The sequence below is a fragment of the Felis catus genome, chromosome B2, assembly GCF_018350175.1.
Source record: "Felis catus isolate Fca126 chromosome B2, F.catus_Fca126_mat1.0, whole genome shotgun sequence".
NCBI lineage: Eukaryota > Metazoa > Chordata > Mammalia > Carnivora > Felidae > Felis > Felis catus.
The window spans coordinates 107,245,805-107,259,323 of record NC_058372.1 but is presented as its reverse complement, the minus strand read 5'-3'; the positions used below and the strand labels follow the sequence as shown (position 1 = coordinate 107,259,323).

The window sequence follows — 13,519 nt, the reverse complement described above, 5'->3', positions numbered from 1 at the left end:
AAGGGTCATGAAAGTGGATTCCTAAAGCTAAGCATGAACTAGGCATGCAGAGAGCTAGGGAGCCAGCAAAGGTGGACTAGGGAATCTCAAGACACAGGGTTGCGATTTTCTCTCTGTTAACTGAGAATACAAATATTCTCCCACCCACTACTCATAGGAATATTGTGGTGATATCAATAAATTTAAACACAAAATGACCTGGGGCACCTGGGTGGCTCAGTTGATTAAGCATCGGACTTCGGCTCAGGTCATGATCTCAGGGTTCATGGGTGTGAGCTCTATGTTGGGCTCTGTGCTGGCAGCTCAGAGCCTGGAGCCTGGTTTGGTTTCATCTCCCTCTCTGTTTCTCTGCCCCTCTCCTACTCATGCTCTCTCTCTCTCTCTCTCTCTCTCTCTCAAAAATAAACATTTAAAAATCTTAAATAAACACAAAATGACTTAATCTGAGTTGGATATGTATAATAGGCAGTGAGGAGAAATGGAGGTGTTTTTCTCTACTTGTAGAAAGAAAAGAAAGTTACTTGGGGGTATAAGAGAGTCACACAAGAAAGCATTAGAGATCTATATCTTGATTTCTGTAATCAAATGCTACATTATGTGATGCCAGTTGTCAGTGTAGGAATTCACATAAGGCAAAGATCTTGGTCTGGAGTTGGGATTTAGACTGGGCCTTGAGCAATGGGTGAATTTGGGTTGGTCACCAGGAGGCAGAAAAGGGTGTTTCAAGGTGAGAGACTCTACAAATAAGTATACAAAGGCTGCACCACCCCCCCCCCCCAAAAAAAAGGAATTATGCAAAAATATAGAGATGTTAACTAAGCTTATTGTAGTAATCATTTCACAGTGTATGCATGCATCAGATCATCATGGTATATACAATTTTACATGCCAATTGTATCTCAGTAAAGTTGGGAGGAAAATCACTTAAGAAAAAAAAAAAGATACTAAAGTGGATGGACCTTGAATGAGTGACCAAGACCGTGAAGACTCAAGCTGGAGCCAGAGTGGTCTTAGAGAGAAGGAAGACAATAAATTGGTCTCATTCATAGAGGTCATTGAAAAGTCAGCAGATCAGTTTTAACCTGATGTTTTAGACAAGAGGGAATCATTATTGTTTCTTGAAGAAGAAAGTCGTATAGTAAAAAGATTTGGTAATACAGATGCAGACTAATGGAAACAGGAAGGGAAATCCTGGAGAATGGGAGACTTCCTTTTTTTTTTTTTAATGTTTATTTTTGAGAGAGAGAGACGGAGGGAGCGCGCTCACTGAGGGGCATAGAGAGAGGGAGACACAGAATCTGAAGTAGGCTCTAGGCTCTGAACTGTTAGCACAGAACCTGATGCAGGACTCAAACTTACAAACCACAAGATCATGACCTGAGCCAAATTTAGACACCTAACTGACTGAGTCACCCAGGCACCCCAAGAGGGCCTTCTTTTTTTTTATCATGCCATTTCATTGTACCTGGTGATGAAAATGAGGACTATGCTCATATCACAGAAAGGGAATGAATTGGATATGAGACATTTCGGGGAAATGAACATTGACATTTGATGACTAAAGAGTGATAAGTCAATAGTCAAAATGCTTCCTCTCTTGGGACCCACGGACTGGTTGAACAGTGTCAGTGATGGAACTGGGGAAGTTTGCCTGGAATATTAAGTGATTATTTCATCTTGGACATGTTGTTTCAGAAGACAACAAGATACCCAAATTGTGATGTGAGTACACAAGTAGAAGTATAGCACTAGAGCTGACATGGAAGGTTGAATTAGAAAATGCAAACAGGTGATGAGAACTGAGGGCTTAGCTCTTGAGAATGAATGCTGATAATAAGAGTATGTGTAATGGGGTCATAGCACACACACACACAACCTGAGGAGAAGGTACCAAAACAGCAGTGGGATAAAAGCCAAGACAAGAAAGAATTTTAAGCATTTCCTTCTAGGGAAAGTTCTTAGGGAAATACCATTATCACTATCACCATAATGATACAGCTAACCTTTTAATGTGATTTCTGCGTGTCCTAAGATCCTTCAATATAGAAACAGTCATTTCTTTCCACAATCTTTAAAATAGTAAATGCAACTGTGGGCTTTTTTTTTTGAGGGGGGGGTGAGGCAGAAGAAAAGGGAGACAAAGAATCCTAAAGAGGCTCCATGCTCAGCGTGTAGCCCAAAGCAGGGCTTGATGCAGGGCTTGATCTCAAGACTGTGAGATCATGACCAGAGATGAAATCAAGAGTTGGATGTTTAACTGACTGAATCACCCAGGCACACCAGTAAATACTATTGTTATCCCCACTTTATAGATGTGGAAGCTTAGCATAGACGGATTAAGCAATTTGTCCAAGAATACCCAATTTGAAGAAGTTGAAACTAATATTCAAGTATAGGCATTGTGTTTTCAAAGCCTGCATCCTTAACCTCCCACGCCATATGGTTATAATATCCACGATGGTATTTTAATTGCATCGTTTGACTTCCATCTTATGTAAGTTTCTTGAAAAAGGAGTTAATTAACTAACAGTTTAAAAAGTGAAACTAGGAAGTCAACAGATGGCTGGGCGATGATTGGATAATCCCTTTCAGCAGAAAAGAATGTAGAATTCTATAGAGTAAGGCAGAGAAAGAGAAGAATATATCTTTGGGTCTGTTGTTTTTTTTTTTTTTCTCCTCTCCTTCGATATACTGTTAGTGATTGAAATGGGAAATTGTCCACTTTAAAGAGAGTTATAGTAATTTGTGGGGGAAAAAAACCCCTCTGTTTTCTAGTGCTTTCTATGTATTACAAATGTCTGTGTTCTCATTTCTATACCAGGAATGTTAGTTTATCTAAACTGTCAACCAAAACTTTATAGTAAAACTCATTACTTCCTTAATTTTCATTTCTAAATGAGAGTCTGCAAAAGAGTAGGGTTTTCAAAATAGCATCAACATTGGTATTACTGGAGTATATTCATTCTGGGAGCCCAAGTGTATGCCAGGATTTCTCTGTGGGGGGGCTCAGGACTTACAGCAGGAATTATGGACTGGAACCATTCCCTCTGGAGATGCTACACAAGACCTCTTTGACAGGGGGTTTAAAGAATGCTTTTCCACTGTCTGGGAGAGGACTTTGTTTCCATTTTTTCCATGCTTTTCAGGGTTTCCCCAGCCTTTCTCACATCTCCGTTGTTTGAGCAAGAGGCAAAGGGAAATAGTTAAGTTCCCATCCCACCATGCTCAGTCCTATACAGTATAGGAAGGAGAAGGGGCGAGGCACCTGCTTGCTGCTTCAACTGTCACAGGGAAAGCTGTAGCATGCCTTCCTTCAGTGAGACTGAATGGATGTCATCTCATTACCCTTCCTAAGGCACAATGTGCTCAAGTGAACTGGCTGCTTAAAAACTTTTGATATTTTCCCATTTTAACAGAATAGAATTCTTAGACTTACGTTTATGACACTCCACAGTTTGGGCCCATGTTGTATATGTCTGACCTTGTTTACCAGTATTCCCTCTTTTTTGGTTAGGCAAGCTGACCTATTCCATTTCTGCTACAGGTCCCCACTTGCCTGTGTCTGTGTTTATTACACTGATGGCCCCCAGGGATACCGCTTCCACTTCCTGCCTTAATTTCTAGTATTCCTAGTCCCATTACATGCTGAGTACAGCCCTCATCTAAATGCTGTCTTCACCATAGAGCATTACAGAGTGCATCTGAACTCCCAGATGATTTTATCTCCAGTTGTCGTTCTATCTGTGTTCTAGATATTTATGTGCATATATCATATTCCTTATAAATTCTGGGCATAACTTGTACCTAATTTAACTTTGTGTCTTCCATTTCACCTACACTTAACATCAGAGGAAGTTAAAACTGCAAAGAACTGAGAGGACATATAGGTTACTTGTAATAATATGTTTTTAAAACTTCTCCTTTCTCTGTGCTCTACTGAATCAGTAAAGATGGGACAGGACCAGATCTCCCGATTTTCAGTCCAGGACTTACCCTCCAGCAGCCCTGGTTCTGCCTCTGGTTTGCATGTTGGAATCATCTGATGTCACCTGTGGTGCTTAAAAAAAATTGTGTTCCGGGAGCCTCAAACCATAGAATTTAGAATCTTGAGAGTGCGATCCAGACATCCATATTATTCAGATCTCCCAACATGATGCTAATGTGCAACCAAGATTAGTAATAGATTCCCCACAGCACGGTGGCCCCTGGACCATTCTTGCTTTACTAGGTAATTCTATTAATTTGAGAAACTTATTTTTTCATATAAAGAAAATTTTAAAGTAGAAAGTACTAAATGTGAGACGATAATATAACACTTTTTTGTTTTGCTTACAATAGTAGCTTACGTAACTGTTTAACTTTTCAGATATTTCGAAAGAAAGCAGTGGAACTTGGGGTAAAATTGCTACCTGCGTTTCATACTCCCTCTGGAATACCTTGGGCATTGCTGAATATAAAAAGGTAAAATTCTTCATTTTCACAACCTATTTTAAGTTGGAATATTCAATTGTGGTTTAACTGGATGGATAATTTCTTGTATGATGTCAGTGACTGATACCACTGGGAGTCTTGGCATCTGTCCTAGTGTTGGAAGCTAGCAGTTTTCCAAGCCTTAGATGGGTCCCTATCATGGGATGGTGTGACCCCAAGCCAAACGTGATTTGAGGTTTTAACTATTCATGGTGATGTTGAATATTGTCTCCCTGTAGATACCAAGAACATCCCATTATCTTTAAAATCATTGTCAAAGCATTTCACTTCCAAAGAATCCAAGTCCTAAGAGCACTTACTTCAATTAGGCTGCTGGCAGAGATACTGCAGAGCCAGAACCTTGGACCAATCAGATCTCCCATGTAAGGAACTGGTGTGACAGGTGGGGAGCACTTGGGGCTGGCCTGCCCACAGTTGTAAGGAGGGAATGGAACTGCTCCACTGACCCAGATCAGCCCAACCTTCTCATCCCATTTGGGTGAAGAATCTTGTTATGCCAAGTCCATGGGAATTTGGCTCCAAGAAAACCTGGGCTAAACAGACTTTCTGGTATTTTCCCAGGGAGTAGTTTGAATTTTTATGATAGTTGAATAGTTTGCCAATAAACAGTCTTATCTTAAGCTGCCTTCTTAACCCCTTCTCCCCCATAAGTAATTAGTTACATACGTACCTCCTTGTGGTGGTGGTGGTGGTGGTGATGATGATAGCTATTTTATTATCATAAAATGTCAAGCTTTGTTCTAGGGTCTTTGCGTGTAACACCATATTCAATCCCACAGTGACCCAAAAAGGTCAATACCATTGTTATCTCCATTTTACTAGTGGGACTTGCACCGCAGAGAAATTAAGTAATTTGCCTAACATCATATTGTATATAAATGGTAGAGATAGAATATGTACTTAGACATTTATACACACATCAATACATTAAAAAGTTTTCTTGTTTTTAGAAATGCCAAGAGGATGTGCAGGGTGATTTGGCAGGATTAATGCGCATTTATTCTAAATTACTTATTTTAGTGACTTTCTTTCCTGAAATTAATCTTAAATAGTCAGTGAAATTAATTATTTGGTTAATAAATCAGTTAAATGTGATGCTTTGTTTTCATTTGTATGTTATATATCGATACCTGACATCACACTGTACCTGTTTATAATTGTGTGTGTGTGTGTGTGTGTGTGTGTGTGTGTGTGTGTGTGTGTGTGTGTTTGAGGCAGGGATGTTAAGTCACTAAGGCAGGGAGAGGGAGAGTCCACCAAAGTAGGCCATGTTAACTTGAGTTCTCTATTGTATGATGTGATGTCTCAGGATCCGCTTTTCCCTTTAGAGGTCCGACAGCTCTCTCTGCCACCTTGAAGGTCATAGCATACACTGCAGGGACTCAAAGCAAGAGTGGGTGTGTGCTTGGCCTGGAGGCAGTATGGTGTTTGTTTGGAGGTCCGTGAGTTTTTTATTTGGCTCATGTAGATCACCTATAATAGGCTTCTATATCTTTGGACTTTGTATTTATAGAAAATACTCTGACCTAGAAACGACTCTGCCACCTGAAATAAGACCTGGTTATGAAAACACTTTGCACATTTAACACTTTTTTTTTTCCTACTTACCCTCTGAGAAAAAAATGATATAAGCATAATAATACACTGAGTTAAGTGGTTATCAGGAGACGTGGTTCCAGGTATTTTACAGCCACTCTGAGCGTCTTTCGAGCAATCATTTCAGCTCCCCAGGATTATTTGTAAACTGGAAGTTAGGCCACTTCAGTAGTTGCTTCGTGCACCTTTTCAGGTTTATAGGCCATTTGGAAATTCTGATGGAACATGGCCCTCTCCTCATAAAATGCACATTCCTGACTACACATATTTTTACACAATTTCCAAAAGCTAACAGCACCATCGGAGCCCACCTAGAACCTAAGAACCCTAAGTTTAAAATACCGACGTGAATGATCTCTCCAACTTCTACTCTAAGATTCTGCAGAACTAATTTGCATTGTTTCCTGGAAGGTAATTAAATAAGGCCCTGCTGAAACTAGCAGAGAGAGGTGTGCACCTCCATCATTGCCCAAGTTCAGTCAATTATTGTAAGGTGCATGTATCATTCAGTTAGTTCTAGCCTCTCTCAAAATAAGCATAAGAAATTAGATTCTTTTCAAGCATATTTAATTTTACTTAGTGTTTGCTTCCAACAGCCAAGAGGCTTTTTCCTTAGTTAAAACTATCCTTCGTGTATAGTGGAGGTAGTTTTCAGTACACAAAGGAATACTTCTAAAAAAGTACTGAGGAATCCTCTATTATCCTCTGTTGTCTATACCTCTTGAAAATTCATCAACTGGGGCATGGAGTTTTTTATAAAACCTTATTTTGAATGTATAGTATTTTACATTAGAATTTTTTAATTTCAAAGATTACAGGAAAATTATATATGTTAAAAACTAATGTGTCATTTTATTGTATTCTCTAATGTTTTCCCGTAAAACTAGAGGAAATTAGGTGACCACTCAAGAGCTGATGGGAACACTTTTAATTTCTTCCTGGGCAATTTGTATGAAATTTTTTATTATACATTTTTTTCCATTCTCAATCCCATTTACTAAATAGCACTGACTTGCCCAAATTCACAAAATAAGCCATGGCAGAATTAATAGTGATATCAATCCACTGAAATTCCTCATATCCCTTTGCGTAGTCAAGTATACTCATAGAATTCACTCTCCGTCCAGCTGTGAGGCTTGTTTATTACCTTAAAGAATATCCTCTAGGAAAAGAAGCCAGAGTTTCATATTTATCTGTAATAAGTGCCTTTCAGGATGTGCTGTTCATGTCAGCCTGTGTATATGTGCTGTTTCCTCTGAGTATCTGTATTTTTACAGTATGTGCCAGAGGATAAGGGACAGCTGGCATGGAGCTTCTTTTCTAGTTTTTTGACGGCTGTCACCAGTAAAATTTTCAAAGGAGAGGGGAAAAATATGTCTGGCAAAAACATATTTTCTTAATTATCTTCTCAGAATAAGGGAGTGTCTGTGGAATGATTCCCACAAGAAAAAAAGTGCTTGAGGGTGCTTTTTAGAATACAGTAGCTACATACTCACTGTTGACTGGCTTTGAAAATTTTGGCAATAATTACGATGGGAGAGGTATAGAATATTCTGTCTGTAATATCATAGTTCTCTTGCTTCTCAATTTTAAAAATAGGGATGCTGCTCTTTGCCAACACCTATATGCTAACAAAAAATGTGAACTTATTGGTGTTATCTATTCACATCCCTCTAGTATTCAGATTATTGCCTGAAGATAATTGGTTTCTTTACCTTTCTGTTGTAAGAAATAAGCATTTATTTTAGTCCCTGCTGTGATAAAGTTTCTGTACTGGGTCCTGGGAAGATTTTCTGTTTCTCTTCACTTTATTTAAAAAGACAACCGACATGATCTTTCCCTCAGGGTATTCACGGCCTGGTTGGTAAAGCAGAATATATTTTTTATATGTTACTATATTATACACTCACTCAAGTAACCGATGAATGTAAACTGGTCTGTGCCAAGGAGAGATAATAAGTACTCACCGAGTTGAATTTAAAGCAAGCAGTAGTTTGAATTGAGGAGGTTTATGCATTTGGAGCCAAAACACCAATAAGCCAAATTGGTTTTCAGCATTTGTGCAAACTGAGAATAGCAGAGAATCTAAATAATTTACTCATGTTCCACATTAGGAATTCTGTCCCAAAAATCTGTTCAGAAAAAATAGATATATAATTATCTCTTTTTCTACATCTGTAATAATTCTTAATTCAAGAGCTGCTGTATTATCTTGTAAGTTAATCAGAATTGTGATTTAATAGCAAGCGGTAATTTGAACAGATACCTGGGTGTCATACACAGGACCTGATTCCACTAACATACCAGCTTCACCAATACAATAGCAGAATGAAGATGTGTGTATTCTATAACACCTCTGCTAAAAGGAAAGCATGGCCTTTTTAGTAGATTAGATTTTTGGTAGAACTCAATTTCTCTAATGTGCAAATGTCAAAATTTGATGTCTGATCTTATTACTGTGAACAGGAGGCCCTCTGCATTCTTTTTCTCCACCCTACAGAAGAAAAATCACCTCTGTGGTTTGTAAAATCAAGCATTTCACTGTTTCCATATTTCTAGGTGTAATTCAAGCCTAGATAGAGTAAACTTACTACATTTGGAGTTTTCTCCAGTGTGTTCTTAATTTAAAATAATATAGTTAATGTTCCCATTACTCATTTCTATCACAGGGCCTACAATCTGGGCATTCCTAATAATTATTCTGTCTTTCTTGATAAATGAGTTAGTTTTAGCTATATACTATTTTATCACTTGTTTCTCTTTGTGGATTTTTCCAAACTGACACTTGCCTGGTGGTTATATTAGGTTAGTGGAACTGTCTATAGCGTGTGCTTTTGTGGCGCATATCAAGGGATGTGCTGGGAAGTGACTGATCTCCGTTCCAGCTCTCGTTAGTCAGCAAGGTGATGAATGAGCACAACTCCTTCACCTATTCTTATTTCCTGCTTTGTAAAACCTTATTTACTGACTGCTCTAATTATGCAACACAACAGCATATTGTATCATTAGTTACGTTGCAATTTGTATTATTATTATAATTAAATTGCAAATTGCTTTACTTTAACTGAAATGGGGCCTTAATTAAGAATACTACATAGCTTAAGGTTTTCTAATAGTGAAAGATTATCCTGTGTGAAGCATGTACTATAGTAACAAAAGGCAGTAGCCCCCTTATTGGGTTTTACTTTGGGGTGTAAATGCTTAAGTATTATTGTAGCTGCTTTCAGTAGACACAAACTATGAAAGACCATCTAATTAAGCTAAATATTTTTAAAAATATTTTCCATATATCTCCCTGTGTTTTATTTGAGAGTTGAAATATAAATGTTCATATTATTAAACTTATTAAATTTTAAGATGAAGCAAATACAATCTTAGACTTTAAGTCACAAGAATAATATTTTAAAAATCAAGAAACAAATTTTTTGAACATGAACAGATCAGACTTATTTAATGATTCTCTAATATTCTGATGCAAAATGCTGAAAAAGGTTCTGTAGCAGTGATACAACCTGAGTGTAAAATCAGTGTTGTGTCTTATCTTTATCTTTTATTTATATATTTTGTGGATCTGCTAAAAATTCAAAGTTCAAGCAACCCTAGAAAAGAAGGAAGTTCCACTTTTTCCAAACATCTTAAGCTAACCTACTCTGTTTTTATTTTTCCTGATTGAATGTTTTAATAATAACTATATTTTAAGGTTTTCATACTGACATGCACAAAGTTATCAATGTCAGACATTAGAATATCAGTACCATAGTTAAAGCTGCTGTTTATGAACATTGTCAGTATAGCTCTTGGCCTTGGATAAGTCACTAAACTGAGTTACCTTCTCATAAAGTAAAATAATAATAGTAATTTTACTTATCCTGATGACCTCATAAAGTTTTTCGTGGAAATCTAATGGTTTAATTATAAAATATCATTTCGAAGTGGTGTGAAATAAATGTAAATTGAAATTATTATTAATTTTTGTTCTTCTCAATTTTCATTATAAAATTATGTGGTGTGTATAGTATTTTATATTATGGAAAATAGCACATAACTAAAACTAATTTGGTCTTGATACTTCTTTTATAGCAGTTTTTAAGTTTTTAAGCTACTCAGTGCTTATAACCCATTCTCAAGTTTCATTTTTGAGGTCAGGAAGAGAGATGGTATTTGTAGAACCAGCTGGAAATATAGAGAGAATGTCTCCATGTAGTACATGTAGGATTGTGCTGGTTCCATACTCAAATATTTGTTTTTGTTTTTTTTTCAACGTTTATTTATTTTGGGACAGAGAGACAGAGCATGAACGGGGGAGGGACAGAGAGAGAGGGAGACACAGAATCGGAAACAGGCTCCAGGCTCTGAGCCATCAGCCCAGAGCCCGACGCGGGGCTCGAACTCACGGACCGCGAGATCGTGACCTGGCTGAAGTCGGACGCTTAACCGACTGCGCCACCCAGGCGCCCCTTATATTTGTTATTTTTTAGAATATTTTGGAATTAGCCTATAGGTTCCAATCTCAGTTTCCTCTCTAAAATTGTATTAATTGGTGAATTGTCTCCTCTAGAAATAAGAACTGCTCCATCCATAAGATTTAAGAAGTGTGTGAGGCAATAAAAGGCAATGGTCTTTTCCCATGTCCCACATATTAGATAGTGTTTAATTAATATGGCATAAACCTGGTCCATAAGAAGGTATGTGCACTCTTGCTGTAAATGTCTGTAGAGCCCTCCTTCCTAGTTCTTAGGCTGTCTCTCTCACTTCTACTGAGGGTCTGACTGCTATGGTTACTTTCTGTCAGTGATTCTCAACCTTTCCAGTGCTTTAGAATAACTAGGGCATTTAAAAATACATATTTTTTGCTGCCTCCCTGTCCCCAGATCTGTTTCATTTGGCTTGGAGTATGGTCTTGGCATTTTTCAAATCTCCTCAGCTATTCCAATGTTCACCTGGGGTTGAAAATCACTGCATTAAGTCTAGTGTTTATATGCTGAGAATAGCTTCATTTCTCTTCTCAATTACCTTTGAAAACATTTCCCTGCCCAATTGATGGTCAGTTTAACTTTTGAAATATAGAAATATTAGAAAATTGGTATGAAAATACCCAGCTTTAATAGAATAGTAGTTCTCAAATTTTAGAGTGTATAAGAATTGCCTGGAGAGTTTGTGAAAAACAAATATTGTTGGCTGCCCCCTAAGAGTTTCTGACTGGACAGGTTTTTGGTAAGTCTCAATAATTTGCATTTCTACCCAGATCCAGTTGATGCAGAGGCTGATGCTACCAATGCTGCTGATGCTCAAGGACCATACTTTGAGAACCATCGTAATATAAGAAATGAACCATAAGAGCTAGTTAGTTTCTTAAATCTCAGAGCTGCTCAGTGAAGCCCCCAACTCCAAACATCCTTGAGGGGTGAGGAGTGGCGGAGGAGAGGGGAGGGAGGATTCTGTTTCTATGACTAGTTTATTTTGTTAATAATTACCCAACTCTTTCAATTAATTCTAAGCAGTTTATTGCCTCTTCTGGAAAGCACTGATTCCAAACATTAATTACCCCCAAAAAAAGTTTACATGTTTTTTCCCTTGCACTATTATTTTTTTTTTAATTCAGTAAGACTAGAAAGCAAATGTTGGTCCATTTTAGCATAGAGGGGAACAAAAAAACATTTTCAATGAAGGACTTCGGGGTAACCTAGAAAGGAGAGCCATTTGTGTAAAAGCCATTCCTATGGCTCAGGCAAAGCAACTTTATTTTAAGCAGCTGGTGACCTGGTCCTATACCTGAGGGCATTCCAGAGCCCAAGAAGCTATGATCATCCTCCCATCAGAAGAGGAGGAGGAAACCCAGGCTTCTTCTGGATCATTTAATTCTCTCGCCAAGCATCAGATCACTATATCTGTGCCAAGCACTCCATAGCTTGACCAAACTAAAGGCATTTATTTATTGCAAGTGGAAAATAAGGATAGCAACACTTAATTTAAAGGTACTTTGTGTATATCCTCTTTTATTGGGACATAAGGGACAAGAAATTCTGAATAAAGGATGCTTTGCTATTCCTTAGTCATGCGTTGTGAGGCAGTAAGAATTTCAAGAACCTAATGGTGTCTGAACTGTTCCATTTCTTCCCACTCCTCTGGCCATAATTGAAGTTAATACCCAGGTAAATGAGGTTTTCAGTGTCTTTTATTCCCTGAAGGAAGGAGCAGACCATATCTGTCTTTGCACACAGCCTCTAACAGTCCTCATTACTTCTCTACACCACCCCACCCTCTTGCTTCATGAATTCCCGTCTGCCACAGACCACTTCTGCTGCGCTTCGGTGGGGCAGTGGCAGAAAGTTGACATGTGAATGGAGTAAACTGGCTGATGTTTTATTCAACCATGGATTAGATGCTGAAAAAATGTGTGGGTTTTTTTTTTCCTGTATTTCCTGAAGTGCCCACACTTAAAGCTAAATTACAGCATATGAGTAATTAAAGTGCAAAAATTTATCAAAGGTGATGTGTAGGCAATAGAGAGACAATCTACCCCAAGAGGGCTGCTTAAATCCCTTAAAAAATGGCTTGTGGTATGTGGGAAGGCTGGTAAGAGGCCTTCCTCACTATTCAGTTCTTGGCAGATAGATCCTTGGTACAAAATGCATGGAACTGGATTGTTAAATATGACCACTACTTTCCCCCACAGCATCCCACTGTTGAAGCAGTTAACTCCCCAGGACAATTTTAAGGACAATTATAGTTATTTGAATGCAACAAACTCAAAGTGGCTTTCATCTCAAGTTTTTCAAATGCTCAGAACTAGTATTTTAGGGATTCAGCTTTGTTCACTGTATTCACACAATTGGTGGCAAATCAGACTTGGCAATTGGAAATGTATTCTGTGTACAGGACTTAAATTAGGAACAAGTCAGAACACATAATTCATACAGTGCCTTTACAGGTCAGCAGTGGAATAATCTTTTCAAGGAGCCTGCTATCCCAGATTTTTAATGAAGCAGCAATCAATTTTCCTGTGATTAATCTCAAGACCAGGCTCATGTTTTTAGTGTGGGGCAAACCTTTCAAATATCTAATTAATAAAGTTTAATTTAAAAGTTTATGAAATCATTTGATTATATGTTTGGAAATCAGCCTAGGTATCAAAGCAATTTCTCAGCCCTTATTATTGTTAATCATTGTAAATATTCAACTAACTATATTGAATCTTTGGGAATTGGAAGGTCAATATAAAATATTTATACTACAGCCAATAATTTTTAAAAGTCTTACACTCTCAGTGGGTATATTAACCACTCCATGTTTTCTGCTCATGCAGTAGTGGTTGTAGTTGATCTGTTCTAAAAAGTGGGATGAACAGGAATTGATTGCTGTCTCTTTTATTAACTAGAAAAAGAAAAGTGATGGAGCAATAATAAGAATTAATTGTAATTTACTAATCTGG

General features: G+C 37.7%; 1 protein-coding gene across 2 annotated transcripts in view; it reads left to right on the top strand.

The window, feature by feature from the left end:
- The window catches only part of MAN1A1 (mannosidase alpha class 1A member 1), a 163,564-nt gene that overhangs the window by 89,532 nt on the left and 60,513 nt on the right, over positions 1–13,519 (top strand). For both annotated transcript variants that reach the window (XM_045057964.1, XM_023254299.2), the window contains exon 6: positions 4,367–4,461. In XM_045057964.1, coding sequence (XP_044913899.1) covers positions 4,367–4,461 — 95 coding nt within the window. The remainder of the gene's footprint in view (positions 1–4,366; positions 4,462–13,519) is intronic.